This window comes from Anoplopoma fimbria, chromosome 15, assembly GCF_027596085.1.
Source record: "Anoplopoma fimbria isolate UVic2021 breed Golden Eagle Sablefish chromosome 15, Afim_UVic_2022, whole genome shotgun sequence".
Lineage (NCBI taxonomy): Eukaryota > Metazoa > Chordata > Actinopteri > Perciformes > Anoplopomatidae > Anoplopoma > Anoplopoma fimbria.
This window is the reverse complement of record NC_072463.1, coordinates 10,343,239-10,368,337: the sequence shown is the minus strand read 5'-3', so window position 1 is coordinate 10,368,337 and position 25,099 is coordinate 10,343,239. Positions and strand designations below refer to the sequence as shown.

Here is a 25,099-nt window from a genome sequence, read left to right as displayed (position 1 = left end):
ACCTTGGCCTACCAGCTGCCCTAGCCAGCTCGGCCCTATCGGACACATAGAGTGAGACAGGCGAAGAGAGACAGACAGTTGACCTGACCTATAAAGCCCTGTCTTAAGTTACCTTTAACCTACATGAGGGAAGTTTAACATACAATAAGGAAAATTCCTTCACAATTATTATAAAGTATTGTTATTGTTGTTATTATTACATTTTTATATATAATTTATTATATCTTATGTGTTTGTTCTTATTTATTTATTCATTTTTTGGTTATCACACTCATTATTAGTCATAATTATATTTATTTATATATTTTTGGGGGATATTGAGGTACTTTTTCCTTTCAAATAACCCCCCGCAAACACAACTTTCCCTGCGGTGCTCCATCCCGTACCAGGCTGGGTCACTGGTTATATCATAACTGACTGTTAATCGCCCCCTTCAACTAAAACAAAAAGCAGGCTGTTTTTTTTTTAGAAGGGATAAACCCACAATGGGCCAGCCCCCTCCTTAAAGGGTCTTGGGCAATCCAAAGCTGAACAAAAAGTAAAAAAAACAAGCAAAACAAAACAAAAACAACATGAAACGACCTATTCAAAATATTTGCATCTAATTGGTTTCTTAATAAACAAATACAATGTGCAGGAGCCAGAAAACACCAGGGAATGCACTGCTATGCTATCATGTTAGTTTAGCTAGGACTCAACAGTCGGTCTTAATGTAACACTCAAGTAACAACTTAACTACTGCATGAAACAGAATTAACTTCACCAAACAGAATGGGTAAAACATTGTTTCCAAGTCATTTCTATGGTGTTTTGTGTACTTTACATGTCACTAACCTGAGAAAACGTAAAAAGGATGAGGTAGGCAGACGTGAAAGGTGTCTAGAGCTATGGCAATACGTAGCAGGAGCACATTTAAGTGCAGGGTCTCAAGTCAAATCCACAACTCTTCACTGCCTCCTACTGTCCATAGGTTAGAACACAAGGCTCAAGATGTTAGTTTTATAGATCCCTCTATTTTAAAGTTCTTTCTAAATAAGACATTGAAAGTTCAAGAAATAACCAAAACCAAAGAAATGAATCATATTAATTATTTATCAAATAAACAAAATATACTTTGATATAGTGAACCAAAGCAGTCAAAAGTGTGTGTAAGATGTGCAGATAATGATTCTAATATTCCAGGAGTTATTGACCAGTTGATTGTTAAAGCACCACAGTCTGGTCGATGGCAACTGCATTTCATTGTGCAGTCTTGCATTGACATAACAAGACCCCCTGTGTCTGTTGTCTGAAGACACATAGAGATTGCTATGGCTATTCACCCAACAACAACCTTTTGTGCTAGTCAGAGGTTGTACTTTGAAACGACCACCCAGGCTTTGCTGTGCCTGAGTCTGTATACCTAGGGTAATCAGCAGGGTTGGTTTAAGGAGGGACAGGGAAGAGGGACCTTATAAAAGATCTGGGTAGAGGTGCTGCCGTATTAGTCAAGACTGAGAGGGCTGAAAAACACAGAAGAAATAATTTTCTTTAGCCCATGATGGGTTACAGGCAGCTGTGTCTGTTACTGCTGCTGAGCAGCTACACGTTGGCTCGTAAGTAGGAATCCAATTTGATTCAAAATGACTTCATCACGATACAATTTGTAGATAATAATTAGTAATTAAGTAAGACATTTTCCTCAGCAGACATTTTGACCATTTTTCATCATTGCACAGGTGTAATTAATGGTGGCTCTGTTCTGTTCAAGTAAACCAGCATGAACAATACAAGGAACCTAAAACTATAAATGGAATTTGGCCATTATCTACAACTATGCTTTTCGTGTAGAAATGTCTTCAGTGTAAAAGGCCTATATAGTTGTGATAGTTCCAGGGTCCTACAATTTTGCATGCCCTGGTTTTCTGTGCAAAGTAAATGGAAAAGAAACATTAATAGTGGCCCACCTGTGATTTTCCTACTGTGACAATTCAAGGCATTGAGACAATTACGAATACTTTTGACTCAATCTTTGAATTTATATTTCTTAATATTTTATATTTCATTTTTAAGTTTAATATTACCCTTACATACATAAATCAAGTCCTTGGTTAAAAAAACCAGACACAGTGTATGACAAGGTACAGATCTTTGTTCAAACAAAATGTTTTTATTCAACAGCTTACAATAACAAATAAAGCATAAATAATAGGAAAAAACTGAAATGAAAAAAAAGGTAACAAGGAGCGTATATAATCCCACCCTGACCCCCACACCCACCCAATTCTCCTGTAAATCTTTTACACTGTATACCACATATTACGTCACCAAAAATGTACTCTTGCCCTTGTCTTTAGAAGAATTCACCATTTCTGTACTTCAACGTCTGAATATTTATTTATTATCAGAATAAATAATGTCCTTAACTTATGCTGATAATTCATTTTTATGACCCTTCATTCTTTTTTTGTTTTCCAGAGGAAGGCAATGACCGTAATGAACTTACCTCAACGTGTCTGTGTAAGTTTCTATCTACACATCAGTTATCACATTCAATGTCAATTACTCAATCAACACAACTTTCAAAATCCTTTTCTGCAGATATTTAAATAACTATCCTGTAGTTTTTTGATCAAAATAGAAAAATGAGAATGCTTTTACAATATAAAAGGCCCCAAATTGATGTAATTTTAACACTCTGGACTTTGCTAGTTCTTCATAGTGGCTTGACAGTGTGGATGGCTGGATACGTGTGTACATGCATAGGGTAGATAGAGGAGGGTAAGTGGTATGTTGTCGCAAACAGACATATTGACCTGGTAGCAGATCGATGGTGGCTGTGCTAAACTAATAAACACATGACTCGTTTTCAGTCGATAGAAGCAGGAGCTGATGGACTCTTGCTCCTGTGCTGTGTATGATTCACTGCACTAGCAGTTGTTCACAGTTGGAAACATCATTTAGCTCCTACTGGGTACAAAACTTGCTACCATGTGATGATGTGGAGCCTTGACTGTGAACAAAATGATCCTATAGGTGTCACATAATAAGATGACCTCATCTTTAAAGGCAGTGATGACTTGACATTTTTTGATCAGCACCTAGATCTTAGAGAGTCAATTTTTCAGTATTGTGATTCCATTTTTCTTATTGCAGTGGCATCCAGATTCAAGACCTATAAGAAATATGTGTACAAGTACACCACAGGGATCAGAAGTGGTGTGGTGGGCACTGCCAACCTGAAGAACGGCCCTCAAGTCTCCTGTCAGGTATGTGCCTGTTAATGTGTTCCACTTTATCACTTGATAAACAAAATGGTCTTATCTGAGCTCCCTCTTGGCTCCCCCTTGACCATGTGTCTGCTGTCACATATCTTTAGGTAGAGATCGAAGTCCCCCAGACGTGCAGCTTCGTCATGCACACCAGAGACTGTGCTCTCAGTGAGGTCTCTGTCAATGATCCCCAGGGCCAACCGGTCTACAGGCAGAGTCTCGGCTCTGAGGCCTTCCAGGCTGCCATGGAAAAGTTAGTGCAAAACATTCTTAATGGGATCTGTAACATATACAATAGTACAGAGTCTGGGAGGTGACAGTTATTTTTATAATGCCCGCATAATTAAGTCACACGTGCTTTACTAAAACACATTTCCCGGGCTAGATAACCTTCTGTGTGGAGTTTGCAACTGTTTATTGTGTAACTCCCTGCAATGAAAAATCAGCGAAAGGAATGTAGAAATATAGAAGGTGATCTGAATAAGATTTGGACCACATAGGACAAATTCAAAGTAAATACAATGTCTTCGGTTCTGGCTTGGGACACTTTCATATATGGTCATACATTTGATTCAAACAATACATCAGATTTGTGGCAATGCATAGTCAGTGTAAACAGTTGTAATTCATGTGACTTTTATGTGTTTCTTATGTGACAGTTGTTGTGATGAAGTGTTTATTGGAGAGACAGAGAGATGTTAGAGCTTCGACTGCCATTTTTTTATAATTGAACATTAATCCTTCTGGTGTGAACATAGTGTGAGCCTATTCTGAGTTAATGGCTTATCTTGACCCAGGAACCCTCTGAAGTTCACTGTGGAGGAAGTCACCAGTGTCCGACTTTACCCTGAGACAGACGAGCCAGTCAACCTCCTCAACATTAAGAGAGGAATTGTTTCCGCTCTCATGGTGCCAGTCATGGAGGATGAACAGAACAGCATCATGGTTGGTATCTTCTCACCAAATGTGACTTCTCTAAAAATGTGCCAGAAAGGGCACAACAAGGCGATAGCATTAGGGTCTGTAGATGAAGACACATCATTTTCGATGTAGTGCATAGTCTCTTGTGGGTAAACTTGGTTGTTGCATCAGAAAATGAGCAAACATTACAAAACATGAAAGCTAATATGAAAAGTAAAAGGAGAAGTTAATGCAAATGAAAATGAAATGTCAGTAAAAAAATATATATTTGCATGAGGCTTTGTCTCCTGTGTTTCAGAGCTAATATTCATGAGCTAAATCTCTCATATGCTGTTTTTTCCTTTCAGTTTCAGAGCACACTGCACGGCCAGTGTTTAACAGACCTGGTGCATGCAAGAAGGGATGTTGTCACAGATGTGACGCTGTTCAGAGATCTGTCCCAGTGTGACCAGTTCTACAGCAGGGAACTTGTCTACAGCCCCCTGGCCCTGCTGCAAAAACTGGTGAGATGTTAGTACCTGCCTATATAGCCATTGACTCGTTACTGTCTTTAATACCATTGTATTGTGTGATGAATATCATGCCTGATTATGAAAAAAGTTGCTTTGAGAAAGAGTTATACAAAGACATGACTTTGTTAAGCCAATTAAGTATCATGTCTTTTTAAAACTCTTCTTCTTTGCTTTCTCCTCAAAAGTCAAAAGACTCCAATAGATGATGATAAAATATGATTGACTTTAACTTTCTTGGAACTTTAATCTCTGCTAACCTTAAATGGGAAAGCAATGTTTATAAAATCTTTAAGTTGGCTCGTCAGACAACATACTTTTTTGCGAAAGCTCATTTAGTGCATTTTAATATGTTTAGGTAATTTGGCTCTTGAATTGTACATTTTGCTTCTGTCTTGTCTTTTTATTTATTGTTTTTGTTTTTGTGTTAGATATAAGTATGCTGTGCTGAATGTTTTCCTTTTGTTGTTCTATGAGATCACTAAGACACGTTCCTCTCATTTGTTGTAATGGCTATTTATTGAATTCAACTTAACTATAATACTGTTGATACAATTAATGATACTTCACCCCAACAATGACAGTCTGTACATCAGTTACTCCCCCGTGTTACCTGTAATTTCTGACGAAAACATTGTTTTTCTCTCATGCCTCAACAGTGAACAAAGAATCAGAAAACAGAGAAAAGTCTTGATAAAGTAAATGGGGGCTGCATTTAACTACAACAAAACTACCAAAACATCCTTTAACAAACTCTCACACAGCTCAGAAACATAGTAAAAGACATAATTTGAAAAAAAGAAAATATGAAAATTTACAAAAATATATGATAAACAAAATAAAGAGTAATTTAAGATAAGTATGTTATCAAAGTGACAAGTGTGTATTTCATTTTTGCAATAATTCTTGTGATGTAATTAGTCACCACGAGTCACATATTACAAGTTTTCTTCAAGAATGCAGGCTAACACTGGGTGATTAATTGATATATGAATTATCATTTCATTGGTGAAGTATTCCTTTAAGATGGAAACACCTGTATGACTTTTAGCATCTATGTGAAATTTTTAAAAACTGGTTCCATCCCTGTGAATGGCCCATCAAAGTGGTTTAGAATATGTCAAAATACTTTCCTCTGTCCATATAAAATACATTTTGGTGAACAAGTTTCCAAGAATTTAAATAATATGAAGTCTTCTCATGTTAAAATGTTCTTGTGACTTGAATGTATAAATTAACATTAACACAAAAACATTGTGGAATTTTGTTTCCAGCATCGCCCCTTGTCTAAACTGATTACAAGCACTCAAGACTGCAAGTACCAGTTTGATAACAATGGAAAGCACATCATGGCAGCTATGTGCACAGAAAAACACATCTATCTGCCATTTTCCCACGCGTAAGTCGTCATCTCAGTGCAGATATATGTGTGTATACAGTGCACTGCTATGCATTTTGCATCACCTTCTAATTTGCCTTGCAGGGACAATGGAATGTCGTCTGAGGTGACCCAGAATCTCAGCTTTCAAAGCTCCAAAAGGATCCACAACAAAGTATTTGGTGAGTTTTCTTTTGGTAATTTTAGGTTACATCTGTTTTTGGGAGTTAATGTGTACTATGTGTCTACACAGACGTGAACCCCAGTCAGAGCAAGCCACTCAACTTTGAATACTCTGACGATAAAACTCCAGTCCAGACGAAGGATGCTGCTCTGAGCACCCTACAAGACCTCGTGGCTTTGGCAGGCACAGACCAGGGTCGGATGAGGACCAGCCTTTTCCATAAGCTGGTGTCCAGCCTACGCGTCCTGAGGAACGAGACCCTAAGCCAAGTGGTTATTGAGATGTTGGATGTGTCAGGCTGGCTCACCTGGCAGGCCCTGTTCCAGTGTGGAACCGCAGAGTGCACCAGCGCCATCTTCCAAGCTATCAGGACCAATAATGGGTTGTCACCAGAGGTGGAGGCTCTGGTCTATGGGCTGAGTCTAAAGGCTGACCCTGATGCCACACATGTCCGAGATATGCTTAGCATGGCTCAGTACAAACAGAGCAGGGTAATCATGTATGCTCTAGCCAACACAGTCAAAAAGTAAGTCAAATATTATTTCTGGCCTTCATAAAACGGATAGTTATGACACACCATCCTTTTTTTCAATATTGCTATATTTATGTTTATATATTCAAAATGTAGAAGACCTGTTAAATTGGAATTAAGCTAAGCAGGACATAAACATATTTTTCTTTGTAAATTCTACAGGTGGGAAACTATCAAATGGAACTTTTTAACACAATTTTCATCTCAACCAGAGCATGTAATAAGCATATATATTCCATATCTCTGGTCCACAGGTTCCATAAAGCAGAGGTTACTCCAGTGGTCACAGATGTGTCAAAGTTCATGGAAACACTCTTAAATGACTGCTCGGGAGAAACCCTTGATGAAGATTCTGACTTTCCTGCTGATCCCAAAGAGATGGTCTTCCTTGTACTGAGGGTACTAATCATTCAAGCATCTAACTAACTGTATTTCTGGATTGACTCAGCTCTTGTCGGGGAATCTGGCTCAGGGCTGCCCCCAAATGAATATATTTTTTGGATCTCCAGGTTGTTGGTGTCATGGGTCAAGCCATGCAAGCTGTGAGCCCCAGCCTGATTTCTTCCATTTTGCGGTGTGCTAAGAAAACCGACATTCCATTATCAAACCAAAAGGCAGCTATACAGGCCTTTCGGCTGATGGATATTAATAATGAGGTACAACAACTTCACACTAACACATTAAATACAACGTGTCACTGTAGGGTGATGATGACCATAGCATATGTTGTGCTGTTATTTACAAATTCACGTATGTACAGTATGGATGTTGAAATTTAAGATTTGGTTAACCACAGGTCAGAAACAGTTTCATGGAGGTGTTCCAGGATGCTCAGAGCCCTGTTGAAAAACATGTCGCAGCCTACCTGATTATGATGAAGAACCCAGACCAAGCCCTGGTTAGAGACATTCTTAACAATTTGGAGAATGTGAAGGACGAGCAGCTCAAGAGCTTTGTGGTCTCCCACCTGAAAAACATCCGCAACTCCGGCGAGCCACAAATGTATCAGTGAGTATTTGGCTAGCAATAGAAGCTTGTTAAAAAAACTGTGCATTAATATTCATAGCTTCTTAGCACGTGCAAATGTCTCCTGTCGTGATCAAATAATAGGAATTGTAACAGAAATCTTAAACATTATATCACTGTATGCTACTCACTTAGCAGCAAACCACAGACAAACAAAGCTAGCGACTGGTGAAGAAATTCCAACAAATAGCAGCTAAAGAGCTAGGTATTTTTTTCCTAGGAATTGCTGGAGATCAAAAGAGAGTGAATATAACATTTGTTAGGTGGCCACGTAAACAAGTGAATGGTAATGCTGCTATGTTTCTGCTAGACATAGACCACTTCTTGCTAACCTGTTAGCAATAGCAATTCTATAAGTTGATAAAAAATGTTAGCGTAGTGTGTTTCTTCTGCCCCCAAGTGACCGAAAATCAGTGAATGCAGATTTAAAGATATCCCCTTTTGTATATTGTTCTCTAATTTTGAAGCCAACCTAGGCATGTGTAGTGGGATAAGACAATGGGGCATGGAAAATTAAAGGGACAGAAACCTTTTGCCTACAGCTTCTTGATGTGAGAGAGAAAATAGAAATATTTTTGTCTTGGCACTTTGTCATCTTACTTCAACCTTCCTCTTTTCTCCTAAAGACTTAAGGAGTACATTGAATTGGCCTTGAGAGACCAGCTATCACCCCCAAACAAGGTATTTGATGGCATGTCAAGCAACTGCAAAATAGACTCTCCCTTGGGCTCAGTGCAAAGTAATATCATCTTCGATGCCACTGACACCTTGCCTAAGGAGGTGATGCTCGAGACCACTCTAAAGGTTTTTAACTACAACTATGACATTTTTGAGGTATGTTTTCAATTGCATATTTGTTATATGTGGTAAAAAAAACACACAAACTAGCTTTGTAGAGATTTTTAAACATTCATAATCTCCCACATTTAAGGTCGGCGTTGAGGGAACAGGATTTGAACCAACAATTGATGCTCTATTTGGAGAACAGGGTTTCTTCCCTGACTCCATCTCCAAAGTCATGTACTGGGCAGGTGACAAAGCCAAGATGCTCAGGGAGGTTTTGGATAGAATTGCTCCAGAAAGAGACAGAATGAAGAGACAGGTGAAATGATTTTTGGACACATCATACATATTGTGCTTGTCTGCAATACTATTTGAATGAAACCTTGCCTCTCCTGCAACATTTTACTTGGATGGAAGCTTCATTGAGCCTGCGTGGCCATAAACTTATATATATACTTGTAATATCTCTCCAGTTCCCACAGGATCTCCTGAAAGATATCACAAAAGGTGTCCAGAAGCTCATGAAAGATGTGAGTTTGTCTTCAGCCCCTGAAGCTATTGCCTATCTTCGGCTTCTGGGAGCTGAGATAGGATACATGAAGACCAGTGACATGAGAAAGATGGCTGAAACTCTATTCATGTACTATGATTTTTTCATCAGGGTGCTACCTGCCAAGGTCAGATATGTTGTTTACGTGATGTTTCCTAACATGAATTTTGCAATAAAATGAACAAAATTGAAAAACCTATGCATTTGTATGTCCACAAAACAGGGAATGTACTGACCACACACTAATCTTCCTCAGGGTGGCAGGTCTCTCAAAAAGCATTAGACTTCTGTTTAAGATTTGGTTTTAGAATCCAAATGAGCCATAACTCTCAATAACTCCTCTAATACGTCTGCTTTTGCTTTAGATAACCTACTCAGACTTTGCAGTTAATTTGTGGTTCATATGTAGCCTGTTTGTTTTCTTTCCAACAGGCCTATTTTGCATTGACATCTAGCACTGAAAATGAGGCTTTTGCCCACTACATCTTCATGGAGAACGCCTTCTCTTTGCCCACTGCTGCTGGCTTCCCTCTGAAGTTCTCTTTGGCTGGTGTGTTTGCACCTGGTGCCAAAGGAGGCCTGACTCACTCACCTGCCAGCACAACTGTAAATTAGCTTATCTTCTTTGTAGTTTATGTGTTAAATAAAGTTATAATCTTTGGGTGTCCCTTGTGAATTGCTGTTTACAGCTACTCTTTTGTATATTTCACCTTGCAGAGTGGCTTCTCCTTCATGCCTTCAGTTGGGCTAGAATTCATCACACAAATGGATGTGCACATTTCAGACTACATGGAGGCTGGGCTTGAGATGCACACCAATATATACCATGAGAGTTCCCTCAATGCTAAGGTCACCATGAGCAGAAACCAAATGAGACTGTCCATACCTGCTGCCAAGTCAAACACTCAGTTGTTCAGCATTAGGTCAGTGGCACTTGTACAAAATGAGACAAAACACTTTCAGTGGTTACTAGTGTCATGTTTTTCTCTCTCACCACTTTTTTTTTTAAATACAGCAATAAGTTGATGTCAGTGTCCTCCAGTCAAACAAAAATAGTGCCATCCCTGTTGGAGTGGACCGACTCATCTGACTGCCAGCACCTTTTCAGTGGTCTGAAATTGTGCTCAATAGTGGGTTTCTCCAATGATACTTCAAAAGACCAGGCCCCATATTACCCCCTGATGGGAGACAGCAGGTAAGAGTAAGCCACTTTAGCAAATCTAACTTGAAACTCATTTGTCTTTTGATTTGAGTAGTTTCTATTTGTGTAGGTATTATGTAGATTGCTAGTTATATTAAAGTTAGCTACTAGTTAGATTATTAGTTAGTGTAAATGGCTGATCATTGAATGCAGTACTCTGTTATTTTAACTAACCAAATAGTTCATGAAACATGTGTTTTCTCAGGTTTGCACTTGAAATCCAGCCGACAGGGGAAGTTTCAGAGTACACTGCCACCTTCACTAATGAAGTGCTTAGAGAGGGTAAAAAGGGTCGTCATAAAGTGGACTCACTGAAGCTTACGTTGAGAGCAGAAGGTACTGTTAAAAAAGAATGTGTGTGTGTGTGTGTGCGTGTGTGTGTGTGTGTGTGTGTGTGTGTGTGTGTGTGTGTGTGTGTGTGTGTGTGTATTCCCCACAATTTACAGCCAGTGCCAATGTTGAGTGCCCCTTAAGAAAGTAGTTGGTCATGCAGCATGTCTTACTTTCATGCAACAGACCTGCAAATAACGTTTGGTTTACTTGTCTAACTGTAATCATATCTTTACCAAAGTTAAATTACCATGACCAGTCTGCCTAAGCTTAATCACACAATAACATATTTTATATCACATATGCCAAATTTTATGAGCATTTGACATTCAACCTAATCCTTGGTTTAGCGTAACCTCCACAGGTTAGTTAGGGCATGCACTGGAACTATAATGGTCCAGAATTAATGGATTTTTTCCATAAGATTAGGCCCTTATTTGTCACTTGTTTCTTTTATATGTAACTATCACTTTTAGCATTAATATGGGCAATGTTGTAATATATTGTGAAGCCACAAGTTGCCACTTTCTCTAGAGATAAAAATTGATTTGAATTGAATTATTGCTGCTACTAGGGTACGATTCATCAGAGATCACTGCATCACTGAAATACAACCGCAACAAGAACACATTCACCACTGAGGTTGTCATTCCCGACTACAATGTGGAAGCAGGCATCAAGCTGGCTGTAACTGACAGTGATGCTAAAGGACCGAGAATGAAAGGTATCACCATTGATGTCACCAACAAGAACATCCCACAGCTGACTCTTGTTGGACACACAAGGTACATTGTTATAGAAACAATGCTTCAATCCTTCCTAATGATATACAGTGAGTAAAATAAGTATTGAACACGTCACCATTTTTCTCAGTAAATATATGTCTAAAGGTGCTATTGACATGAAATTTTCACCAGATGTCGGTAACAACCCAAGTGATCCATACATACAAAGAAAACCAAACAAATAAGTTCAGAAATTAAGTTATGTGCAAAAAAATGGGAAAAAAAGTATTGAACACATGAAGGGAGGTGCAAAAAGGCATGGAAAGCCAAGACACCAGCTGAAATCTATCAGTAATTAGAAAGCAATCCTGCCCCTTTTCAGTGCAAATTAATATCAGCTGGTTCAGTCCCAACTGATGGCCTATAAAAAGGTGTCTCATTACCAAGGTGTCACACAAGAAACATCTCATGATGGGTAAAAGCAAAGAGCTCTCTCAAGACCTTCACAACCTTATTGTTGCAAAACATACTGATGGCATTGGTTACAGAAGGATTTCTAAACTTCTGAATGTTCCAGTGAGCACTGTTGGGGCCATAATCCGGAAGTGGAAAGAACATCATTTCACCATAAACCGGCCACGACCAGGTGCTCCTCGCAAGATTTCTGACAGAGGAGTGAAAAGAATTATCAGAAGAGTTGTCCAAGAGCCAAGGACCACTTGTGGAGAGCTTCAGAAAGACCTGGAATTAGCAGGTACAATTGTTTCAAAGAAAACAATAAGTAATGCACTCAACCGCCGTGGCCTGTATGCACGCTCACCACGCAAGACTCCATTGCTGAAGAAAAAGCATGTTGAAGCTCGTTTAAAGTTTGCTGCACAACATTTAGACAAGCCTGTGAAATACTGGGAGAATATAGTCTGGTCAGATGAGACCAAAATTGAACTCTTTGGAAGCCATAATACACACCATGTTTGGAGGTCAAATGGCACTGCACATCACCCCAAAAACACCATACCAACAGTGAAGTTTGGAGGTGGGAACATCATGGTGTGGGGCTGTTTTTCGGCAAACTTCATATAATTGAAGGAAGGATGAATGGAAAAATGTACCGAGACATTCTTGATAAAAAATCTGCTGTCATCTACCAGGATGATGAAGATGAAACGAGGGTGGACATTTCACCAAGACAATGATCCCAAACACACAGCCAAGGAAACTCTCAATTGGTTTCAGAGAAAGAAAATAAAGCTGCTAGAATGGCCCAGCCAATCACCTGACTTGAATCCAATAGAAAATCAATGGAAAGAACTAAAGATCAGAGTTCATAGAAGAGGCCCACGGATCCTTCAAGATTTGAAGACTGTTTGTGTGGAAGAATGGGCTAAAATCACACCTGAGCAATGCATGCGACTAGTTTCTCCATACAGGAGGTGTCTTGAAGCTGTCATTACCAACAAAGGCTTTTGTACCAAGTATTAAATACATTTCAGTAAGCGTGTTCAATACTTTTTCCCTGTGTCATTCCATTTTATTACACATAACTTAATTTCTGAACTTATTTATTTTGTTTTCTTTGTATGTATGGATTACTTGGGTTGTTACCAACATCTGGTGAAAATTTAATGTCAATAGCACGTTTAGAAATATATTTACTTAGAAAAATGGTGATGTGTTCAATATTTATTTTACCCGCTGTATTACACAAACATTTCAGCTGTGTTGTCTGTTGTTTTGAGACTATTTTTAAGCAGGTTATCAGTGGATGAGAAACATCCCTAGAAATGCAAATAACTAAGAAATCGAGTTGCAGTCTTACCAACCTATACACCCTTCTGTCTAAATGTAGACTTGACATGATGAAGGATGCCATGCTGCAACTCCAGATGGTCATTCCCTCTCTGAAAACTGATGCCTCTTTCACTGCAACCCTGAAGTGGGATGAGGATGTGCTCATGGGCTTAGAGACAGTCATCAACCTCCCTGAAACATCCTACCAACAGAAAGCTTCCCTCAAATATGGTAAGTGTCTACCATCACTCTCAGCTTTAGACAGATGTAGATGTTCATTAATTTGTATATTTGTGGGTGCATTTGGATTTTACAGATGTGGACAGGTTTGAAGTGGAACTGAAATCAGATCTGAATTCAGAGATTCAGAAACTGATCCTAAATGTCGAAGATCATCACAGGCGGCTTCAACAGCTCATCGATCATATCCTGGACCAGAAAGTGGCAAAGACTGATATGAAACTGCGTCATATAGTCATGAAAGGAATTGAGGTAGTGCTTTGACATTTGACACTATATTTATGACCTTCATCAATCCCAATTGGTCGTTCTTGGTGTTACTTATAATCAAAAACTCAACAATATTGGTGTAAAGCTAGCCCATGGTCGAATGACATACTGACTAGTTTTTGGTGTGGATAGTGCTGCCATGTTATGAAACTTCAGTTGTGCATCAAATTACGAAAGAGTACAACGATTAAGTATTGCAGAAGCAGATATATCATCTTTTTATGACGTGTTTTTTTTCCTTCACACTATACAGTTTTTGTTGTAAGTGAAATGTAATTTATTTTCATGTCACTCTGAAGGCAGGTGATATATGGTTAGATAAAATGACAGCACGAATCCCCTATCTTGCAAACCTGCGAGATAAGAGGAGCATCTCAGATCTCACCCTGGCAGCCCTGCCTGAGAAGCTGTTTCTGCAGTCGTAAGTGTTTAGTTAGGGTTTATGCCAAGTAATACCTGAATGCAAGTAATATTCCTACACTCTATAGTAAACACTTCAGCTGTACTGGTTGTTCTTTTTTTATGGTTCCCTGTATATGTACATTTTGTCCAAAGTTGGAATGATATTGATTATTCATTTTCTTTTACCTCAACAGTGACAGTTTGTTCAGGTACCAGTTCAACAAGGATAAGATGGCTATCTCGCTTCCTCTTCCACATGGAGGCAAAAAGTCACAAGAACTGAACATCCCAACCACTATGTCTATTCCGCTTATAGATTTACCAGCGATAGGCCTATATATCCCTGCCAAAAACTATCCACTACCATCATTCACTATACCACTTTCTTTAGATTTTACTGTTCCCCTTCTGGGTCTGGCTGAAGCATCCACCAAGATCAACAGCAACTTCTATGGCTGGGAAGGCTCCATCTCTGGGGGCAACAACACTGTTGATGTCCCGAGCTACATTGCACAGTTCAAGGCTATGGCCCAATCACCGTTCAACCTACTGTCATACAAGCTTGAAGGTAAACACCTTCTTGAAATGCCAATTTTATATAGTTAATAGTGATGGTGTGGGCTTTTGTTATATTCACTAAGAGAACATTTTGGGCATATCTAGTTACTGATAGTTGGTCGAAATAAAATGTTGTTTTTGTGAAACTGAGCTTCACTTATCTGGAAAGATGAGATCTGGAGTACTATGTTAAAGAGCTTTGAATAAGGTGCAGCAATTAACATTCCAGCATAAAGAAATGTATTAATGAGAACCTATTCTACATCTTTGCCTGTGCTGTTACAGATACTAATAATATTATATTTTCTGTCTATCTGTTTCAAGGAACCGGTATGATGTCGGGAAGAGCTGATGATTATGTCAAGTATCTTCTAAATAGTTCCTTCAGCCATAGCCTCATTGATACAAGCTTCAGTGTCTTAGAAACACTAAGGGTAACCGACAAATTAAATGCAAGAGCCAACTATAAAATCAAAGCCTCTAGTCCAGTAGGCATGCAAGCCTCCCTCTCCTACTCTGCTCAGTCAACTTCAACTCTAGACTCAGATCAAGTCTCAGGAGATGGCACATTGGATGGATCACTTGAAATAGGTTCATTCTATACCAATACCTCCTACAGCCACAGTTACAACCTGCGTCCCATAGATGGAGAAGGAAGAGGAGAGTCCACCCTGCACTTCAACTCGCCATTCTTTGATGTTCACAACATCATCCATGGAGTCTACGCAAACTCTGAGTTGAATATGGTGTCCAAAACCAATGCCCAGAAGGACGCCATCAAGCATGTGGCAGAGCTCAATTATAAAGATGCTCAACTGACCCTAAAGTGCAACACTGTTGCCACTGCCATCGGTCAATCACTCAATAACAAAGTTGAGCTCAGTGTGTCAAGCCATATGGCCATCCTCAGAATTGAGTCACAGGTAGATGATGACACAAAAACGGCATTCTCACTTATACAAGGATCCCTGGATTCAAATGGGCTTGAGGTAAACTCTGAAGGTTCCATCACCTTTCACACAGGTCGTGGATTGCACAAAGCTTCTGTTATGGTTGGCAGAAATGGTCTGACCATAAGGGGAACTAACAGCTTTCAGTGCAGTCTTGTCACGGTGGAGAATATCTTCAATGGTGTCATAGACAACAATGGAGCATCCCTGTCCTCCAGGACGAAAGCGATGGCTGAGGAAAGCAGAGGAGAGCTGAACGTTGAGGGTAAAATCACAGCTGCGGAAGCCTCTTTGAATGGTGTCCTCAAAGGCCATGCATATGATGCAACCACAAGAAACAACATGGATATTGTACTAAACCGTAGGGCTCTGACCTTTACAAGCAATACCATGGGATCATTGAAGCAGATGAATACAGAAAATAGCCATACACTGACCCTCACTATGTGGACCCTAGACCTCCACTCCAAGACTAACAACTTCATCTGTGAAGACATTTCCTACAAGCAGGACACCAAGGTTCATATGAAGCCATTAGTTATGTCACTTGATATGACAAATGACCTAAAGTTTTATGATGTTAGTCTGAACAATGAAGGCCACATGAAGCTTGAGCCAATTAAGATAAGTCTGAGTGGACGTATGAAGGGAGCTTATAGAGAAGAACTCAACATTAAACATACCTATGAACTCAATTATGACAACATGGCTGGTACAATGAAATGCAACACAACTGGTGATGTAATGGATGCCCAGCTAAGTCATAACTGTGAACTTGAGTTCGCTGGACTTTCCTCTAAGTCAAACTGTGAGGCAAAAATAAGTTCTGAGCCTCTACGTTTTCACAGTAATATTCGCACCCTGGCAATGCCTTTCAGCCTCACTGTTGATGCTCTTGTCAACAGTGATGGACATATTAATCTATATGGGAAGCACACCGGACAGCTGTATAGCAAGTTGTTGGCTAAAGTTGAGCCCCTAGTTCTTGCATACTCACTTGACAGCCAGGTATCAAGCACACATATGTTTCCAAGTGGGGAGTCTTCCACTCATTTAGATAACAAATTTGATGGCCTCCTGACACCAAGGGACCAATCTCTGACCTGGAAAGTAAAATCTAAGCTGAACAACAATACCTATAACCAGGACATTGGTGCTTTCCATAACCCTGAGGAGATTGGATTTGAGTTTTCAGGAGTAATGTTAACAGACATTTTCAGCAAATTGAGCAAAGAAAAGGGATCAGAAATACAAGAATTTAGTATGGCTGGTTTCCTCAAGTATGACAAGAACAGTGACTGTCATATTATTGATATCCCATTCATTGAGAGCTTTCCCGTTGCTTTTGAGCAGCTCAAAAACACACTTGTACAAGCCTTAGAATCGCTACAACAGTTCATCATCAATTTAGATATCAATCAGCTAATCACTGACTTTAAAGCCAAGTTAGATAGTCTCCCCATGAAAATGATTGACTTCATGGACAAAATGGACTTGGAGAACAAAGTAAATCAAGTAAAAGCAAAACTTGATTATTTGATCAATGAGTTTGCTGTAACAATGGATGACATGGAGGTTGGCATGAACAACTTGAGAGAGAGCATCGAAAATATGGTAATGGAAATTGTCACCAAAATTAGTGACCTCATTCTGGCAACCAAAGACTATGTTAAGGCCGGCCAACTTGCCGAAAAAATAACAAATGTGCTTTCACAAATTGCAAATCAGCTTTTGGCTTTTGATGAGAAGTATGAAATCAAGCAGTCACTTGTCAAAGCACTAGATACCATCGAGGACATCGTCAGACAGATAGATTTACAGAAGCTCACAGAAAGCAGTTCTGCATGGCTGCGTAAACTTGATTCTAAATTTAGAATCTTGGAGAAAATCAAAGACAAACTGTCCGAAATGAAACAGGCCATTGAGAACTTTGACATCAACGTGTTTTTCCAAGAAGGAAAGGATTACCTTCTCTCAATTGATTTAGCCATTTATGTTGAGCAGCTATCATATAAAATCCCCTCTGCAGAGATAGCAAAAGTGATGGAATCTATGAATGATGTTATTGTCAACTGGATTGACGAATATGAAATCCCCAACAAAATCAATACAGTCTATTCTTACACTAGGGATACACTTTTAAAATACAACCTTGATGATACATTTAAAGAATTAATTGATCAATTGGTAATCCTCATCAAGGAATTCAAAATTGGAGAGACTGTTCAGTCAATGGTCGATGCTCTGAAATCTATCAACTTTGAATTTGTTCATAATAAAATTATGCAACTTCTGCACAGTGTAACAAGCCAGGTCAGAGCAATTGAGTTTAGGAAAAGCATTGATGACCTTAATGAACACATTTCTTTCATGGTAAACTCATTGAAGGAATTTGACTACAGTGCATTTGTTCATGAGACCAACAAGAAAATTGCTGAATCAACAAACTATATCAATGAGCAGGTTACAACGTATGAAATTGTACAAAAAATTGAGGCGGTAAGGGAATTTTTCAGAGAGATCCAAAGTTCCATCTTCACATATCTGGACAAACTAAAAAACACAACGGTGGCTGACACTCTAAAGAAACTGAAAGATGTGATTGACAATACTTTTTACAATGACATCAAGTTAAAAGTGCAGGATATCCTTGCGGACATGCGACAAAGAGTCCTTGACATGGATATCAGAAATGAAATGTACATTTACCTCCAAAGAGCAAGTGAATCATACAGCAATGTGGTTACCTACATTTATGCACAGTTTAACCAATTGATAGAGAAGATCCGAAAAATGACCAATGACAATGAGATCATCACCCAGATGAAGCAAACTGCAGATGGAGTTCTGGGTGCACTGAAAAGAGCTGAGATTGAAGTTCCAACTTTTACTGTACCTCTCACTAACCTCGTCATTTCAGCATTTACAATCAAACTGAACAAACTGCAGGAGATTAGCATCCCAGCTCAAATGTTAATCCCTGAGTTCACCATCCTCAACTCTTACATAATTCCTGCCTTTACCATAGACTTTGATGAGATCAAAGCACATATAGTTGCACTCATAGACGGCATCAGAAGATTTGAGATCCAAATGCCTGACCCTGAGGACATTTTTGGTGACCTGAAACTTCTTTACCTTTCTGAACTACCAGATCTCACCTTCCCAGAAATAACTCTTTCAGAAATAAAATTTCCAGCCATCAGCATCCCTAAATTAAATCTGAAGGATTTTGAAATTACAATGCTTCCAGTTCCAGAGATCAAATTACCTGTGGTTCCCAGTGACCTTTGTATGCCCGTTTTTGGCAAACTCCATGGTGAATTTAGAGTGAGCTCCCCACAGTACACTCTGGAGACTATAGGGAAGATTGAGAACTCAACGTCCACACCGAAAAACCCACAGTTTACAGCCAGTATTACTTCTAATGCCAAATCACCCATCGAACCCCTTGAATACACTTTTGAAGCCACTGCTCATTTGGAAGCTCCCAGAATGAAGAAGTTGCTATTTACAGAAACTGTGAAAGCTACACATGTGGCCTTCTCCATTGATCATGAGGGATCCTTGACACTCACTGGCTCTTATGCTGAGGCTTCTGCTAAGACCACTACCAAGGCCACAACCCAAATGTACATGGCAGATTTGGTCAACAATATGGCACTTACATTGAAGAAAGGAATCTCTGCAGCCATAGACACAACCTACAACCACAACTTGGACGTCCCATCATTTGAAACTTCAAGTCAGGCATCAATGAAACAGAATATAGCAGCCACCATGGAATTAGGCAGAGTAACTGTGACCGGTGAAACCACTGGTAATGGAAAGTGGTCCATTCAAGACTACTCTGATGAAGGTACACACACAAGTAATGTAGAATTCAGCATCAATTTTGGAACTGCCAAGTTAACTTTAGTAGGAGAAACTGACTGTAAGGTCATGAAATGGAAGCAAACACTGACTGCTGAATCTGTGATCTTAAGCCATATTACTATTGAAGCTAGATGTGAAACTACAGTTCCATCTGTCAAGAAGAGTTTACTGGTTTTAAATGGAGAGGCTCATATTGCGGACTTAAAAGTTGCAGTGACAGCCTCTCATGATGCTGAATTCGCTGGAGGCGTGACTGGATTCATGGCCAACTCGCTGGAATTCATGGTTCATCCATTTGAAATTGTGCTCGATGTGAAGAATAGGGTAAACTCAAAGATGTTGTTCCCATTGAAACTTACTGGTAAGGTCGATCTGCAGCAAGATTATGGTGTCATACTAAACTCTGACAAGCAGAGTGCTTGTTGGTTTACTTTGGCAAGATTTAACCAGTACAAGTACAATCACAACTTCACAGCAGAAAACAATGAAATGAACATCTTCTTTCAATCATCAGCTAATGGAGAGGCGAATCTGGACTTTCTGACTGTTCCTTTATCTCTCCCAGCAATAACTGTACCTTATCTTGAGATTAAAACCCCTGAGGTCAAAGACCTGTCTCTTTGGGAAAATGTTGGATTCAAAACATGGCTAATGAATCCTCAACAGTCATTCGATATAAACCTGAAGCTTCACTACTACAAGAACCCTGATACACACAGCTTTGAATTACCCCTTGAACCAATTTATAATACAATAATTGACAACGCCAACATCATCCAGGCTCAATTTGAACAATGTAGAGACAAAGTAGCTTCATTTCTTAAAGATTCATACAACCAAGGAAAGGCCCATTATATCAAACACAAAATTGACACCTTTAGTCCGCCTCCTAGAATCTTCACTGTCCCTGGATACAAAATACCATTACTGAATATTGAGGTTTCTGCTTTCAGGGCTGAGATGCCAGCCTTTAACTACTTTGTTCCCAAGGAGGTCAGTACACCAAGCTTCAGAGTTCCAGCGCTGGGTTTCTCTGTGCCATCCTATACAGTCGTGCTACCGTCTTTGGAATTACCTGTCGTCCATGTTCCAGAAACATTAAGTGAAATAAAGCTGCCAACTTTTACACTACCAACCATTCAGAACAACATGTTGATCCCAGCCCTTGGTAACATAACTTTGGACTTCTCCTTCAAATCCACTGTGATTACCTTAAGTGCTAATGCTGACTTTTACAACCAGCCTGACATTGTTGCTCGGTTTGGCACTTTCTCAACATCTGTGTTTGACATTTTGAATGGAAAAATAGATGGCACCACCAGCCTGTCAAGGAAGAGAGGACTAAAGCTGACCACCACTGTATCCCTGGAGCATAACAATGTGGAAGCAAACCATGAATGTGCTATTAGTCTCACCAAAAGGAGCATGGAGGCGTCTGTAGCCAACACTGCAAAAATCAATCTACCCTTCTTCAATCTTGAATTAAATCAAGAACTCACCGGAGATACCAAGACCAAGCCAAATGTTGTTTCCAAGAAGAAACTAAAATACATGTTTAACATTCCTCTGATTGAGACTGTAGGCAAAGGAAACCTTGATATGAACTGGGCGCTGGAAGCACTTTCTTCCTATGTGTCACTGGAGACCTCTACCCGAGGGAAGTCAGACATTACAATAGCAGACAGTTGTAACTTTGATGGAGATCTAGATAATGAGGCCAGTTTCTACCTTAATTCCAATAGCCTGCGTTCAACTGTCAAGACGGTTTTGAATTCAAAAATTGACAAACAGGAGAAACACAAACGGAGCTTAGAGAATAATATCTTCTATTTTGACGTGACTAACAACTTGGCTCTTGAGGCCTCCTTTGGGAGAATCTTCGCCACAGCTGATTACACCAGCAACAATAATATTGAATCTGCATCTTTCAACACTAATGGAAAGCACAGTGTTAAAGGAGAACTAGATTTTGTTCCCTTAACAACTTTCAAGACTACATTGAACATTGAGGCAAATCAGCCAAGTAGTTTGGGTCATGCTGGAATTATTCAGAGTATCAACTTTGCCATCAGCTCAGAGAAGCAGTCTTTCACTTGGAGTGGTAAGGAACAACTGGCATCTCTCATCCATGCTTGTGATTTACTTGTGTCTAATGATGAATCTGAAGTACGCATGGATTTGACAGGATCAGTGGAAGGCCACCTAGCCTTCTTGAACGCGGTTAGGCTTCCTGTATATCAAAAGACCTTCTGGGATGTTCTCAAGTATGATCAGGTCACAAATGTGGATGAGTTACAATTCCTTAACATCTCCACCAGCATTGTGTACACAAAGACCATGGATGGTCAGGAGTATACAATACCATTTAAACTATTTGAAAACGGCATCACTTTTAGCATCCCTGAGATTAGGATATCAGTGCCTTCTTGGGTAAAAGAAATTCCACACTCTATAAGGACCATTGACATGGGATTTGAAAACCTGGATGTCCCTGATCATCTCACTCTTCCCCTTGCAATCTTGGTAAAAAAAATTGAAATCCCTGACATTGCCTTACATCTGCCTTCAAGTATTTTTATTCCAGCTTTTGGAGCCGTCAGTGCCACTCTGAAGATTTCCTCCCCTATTTATAATGTGTCAACAACTGCAAACCTGGAGAAAAGGGACTCTAGCCTTGTAACTTTGCTGAATTCCATTTGTACTTCTACCATGATTTTCTTGGAATATGACCTCAATGGTAAGACTCACACGCTCTACTCTACTTACTTATTACTAGATCTAAGACATTGATATATATATAATATTTTATGTCCCTTCAGCCAGTGCAACCCTTGGATTTGATAATGGAGCAATCAATCTAAATGGGAATTGCAACTTGATTCACAGTGATGTAAATGTGGACTGGCAACATGTTTTAGCACAAAACCTGAGGTAAGTGTATGGAGTATACTTCGCTTTGCATGTGGACCGAAAGTTAAGTTAATTTACAGAAGTGTTCAATGTGGTCACTATCTCTAGAAGTGGTTGAGCCAATCTGATTTAATTTCGTCCTCAATGCGTTTTTTGGGCATTTACACCTTTTCTTTCATGTAGTAAAGCACTATCCAATTGCGACCCGATTACCTAAAACATATTTTAATGCACGGTGTAAAGAGAGTATTAGTTACATGTGTCTTGAGCAGATTGGATAGCTATCACATACAAAAAGCATTCAAGCCAGATTGAAATCAGATGCCTTATATCCAGATGTTGAAAAGGTGTCTCTACAAGACATAAGATTTACTCCTTCCAATTGAAACCATTTCATTAAGCAGTCAAGGTCTGTCCCCTGTGATATGGCAGCTGAAGTAACGCCTTTGTTCTCCCTGCCGCTTCATGCATACTAGCTAGCCAAACTGTTATTGTTGTTATTAAACTAAAACAAAAGTGCACATTATTACTCTGTTAGTTACCAAACAGCCTCTGGTGCATTACCATTACCACCCTCTTGACTGGAGGAGGGTCAACCCCGATTTGCATGTAGCCATGCAAAAGCAAATTGGATTGCAATAACATTTGGGATCTGGACATAGAAGACGTGTATATGTGGCCAGCTGTTAATGAAAGTGTATTCAGCTACATCTGCATTGAGTCCGGAAATTAGACAATTAAGGTCAAATGAGGCTGTTTGAAATAATTAGCCATGGTTAGGAGAGCTGTCAGAGCTACTCTGAGGAAGAAATCAATAATCCTTATCTTGGGTAGGAGGTTTAATTGATGCTGTTTCAAGATGATACCCTTGGTTGAGCAAGTTTTTGATGGGACCCCCCGATTGCCACTGGGTATTTACGCATATTTGAACAGTTCTCAAAACATTTCTTATTCACCAGTTGACCAAAGATGCACTAGATAATACAACTAACAGTTTTTAAACTGTTTCTCTGTTTTGAAGGGAGTCTAGTCATAGTCTCAATGTTGACATCACTAGTCAAACATTTGTGGACGCAAGCTTCCGCTTTGCTTCCCGCAAAGATGGCATCACTGCATCTATGTCTTGTCCATCATCTGGTTTCCTTGGATTGCAGTTTCAGCAGAGGTCTCCTTCACAGTTGAATGGAAAACTGTTTAGTCGATACCCGGTAAGATCTTTATATGGATTTATGTTATATGTAGGGCAATTCACACTGTTTAACTATAATTCTTCTCAATTTCTTCCCTCAACTTTAGTCTACTCCTGAAAGGGATACTGATGTTTTCAATGCCAAAGCCATGTTGAGAAACTCTCAAAAGTTGATTTTACAGACGTCATGGAATTGGGATTTCCTCCATGATGTGATTGAGGGTACCAAGGACAGGATTCCTTCTATGACGGACACTTTGCTCAAGTTCATTAACAAGTACCACACTGTTCACTTTGGCTTTGATCTCAACCGTGGCGGAATTAAGCTGAAAAACACAGTTTCCAATACCATAGAGAGAGCCTATCATGAGGTACCCATGTCTTTTATCACACTTCAGAATTCAATCAAACACCTGAGTGATCAAGGAAAAGACATGTACAGGAAGGCTTCTGACAGCTTGATGTCCATGACTTTGCAGGATGTTGTAGACATGTTGGCTCATGCGATTAGACAAGTCTTGAAACGCAGTGAAGACAAAATGAATGTCTTGCTAGATGCATTCACACAGTTCTTGAGTGACACAACGTTTACATTGCCTGGATCTGAAGAGAAGCTCTCGAGCCTTGAGGTGTTCCAGCACGCTCGTCTGTCCATATCAAGAGCCACTGACAGGGCAATCCAAAGGTTTGCCAGCATAGTGGAGAAGATTTCTAAATACATCAGGGAAATAAGGTTCACCATACCTGGAACTGATGTTGTTGTAAATGGAAAAGAGATCATGGATAAACTGAAGTCTTCTACAAGATCTGTATATGATCAGCTAAGACAATCAGGGCTCAGGGGGTTCGATTTGCTTCACAAAACAGTTAATGACCTCCTCCAGGTGATTGCTGAAAAAGCTGAGAATTTGATCACCTACTTAAAAGATGAAAACATGGAAATTGCTTCTCAAGTTGATGCCATCTATGCAGAGGTTCTGCAGTCTTCAAACCAACATAGGCAGGGGGCAAAGAGATATGTGGCTCTGTATAAAGACCATGCCAAAGTGATGATTAAAGAGGCTTATAATGCTTTAAGTATGGGGCGGGTAAATAACGATACCAAAGAGTTTATTAGTGTTCTGCAGTCACATCTCTATGGAGGACTTAATGAAAGCTTAGATCTAATGAGAAGGACGTCTCAGAGCACAGCACCATATATTAGAGTGAGTAATAAACAGATGGACATTGAAATTCCTTTACCCTTTCTTTGGAAGTCTTTCAGCGAATGGCCTATGCAATCTGGTTAGTGAGTCATGACTCTATTGATAGTGGTTTCATTATGATTGACTGAATTCATGTGTTTGTGAAAAATTGATTTTATTTCATGCCAATCAAAATGTGTTTAAATGTTGTTTAACTCACAGGAAAAATATACAAATTCTTCTGAGATTTCTTTGAATTTGACAATTTACACAATTATGACCTTTGCATTCAAGTTAATGTTTGATAATGGTGTTCAAATAAACAATACTGAATACAGA

General features: G+C 39.4%; 1 protein-coding gene across 2 annotated transcripts; it reads left to right on the top strand.

Moving 5' to 3' along the window:
• The first annotated feature begins 1,497 nt into the window (after nt 1-1,497).
• Nucleotides 1,498-25,099, top strand: apoba (apolipoprotein Ba). 2 transcript variants are annotated; one of them, XM_054613298.1, is made up of 28 exons: nt 1,498-1,595; nt 2,458-2,499; nt 3,136-3,248; nt 3,359-3,504; nt 4,049-4,196; nt 4,526-4,675; nt 5,956-6,080; nt 6,165-6,241; nt 6,313-6,769; nt 7,030-7,174; nt 7,285-7,431; nt 7,572-7,783; nt 8,428-8,635; nt 8,733-8,903; nt 9,058-9,261; nt 9,567-9,740; nt 9,852-10,057; nt 10,150-10,329; nt 10,541-10,671; nt 11,240-11,450; nt 13,240-13,412; nt 13,498-13,673; nt 13,991-14,112; nt 14,288-14,661; nt 14,976-22,214; nt 22,297-22,408; nt 23,409-23,595; nt 23,684-25,099. In XM_054613298.1, the coding sequence occupies exons 1-28, from the start codon at nt 1,538-1,540 to the stop codon at nt 24,863-24,865; spliced, it is 12,870 nt and encodes a 4,289-aa protein (XP_054469273.1). In that variant the 5' UTR covers nt 1,498-1,537; the 3' UTR covers nt 24,866-25,099. The 2 variants fall into 2 exon arrangements, with proteins under 2 accessions (XP_054469273.1, XP_054469272.1); XM_054613297.1 differs by having other exon boundaries at nt 4,520-4,675.

What these genes read in the sequence shown, in the direction of transcription:
- apoba (XM_054613297.1), top strand. Translation starts at nt 1,538, where the DNA reads ATGATGGGTTACAGGCAGCTGTGTCTGTTACTGCTGCTGAGCAGCTAC. An exon ending in GCTTACGTTGAGAGCAGAAG is followed by an intron (nt 10,672 to 11,239) that starts GTACTGTTAAAA and finishes TGCTGCTACTAG; the next exon opens with GGTACGATTCATCAGAGATC. An exon ending in CTTGGAATATGACCTCAATG is followed by an intron (nt 22,215 to 22,296) that starts GTAAGACTCACA and finishes ATGTCCCTTCAG; the next exon opens with CCAGTGCAACCCTTGGATTT.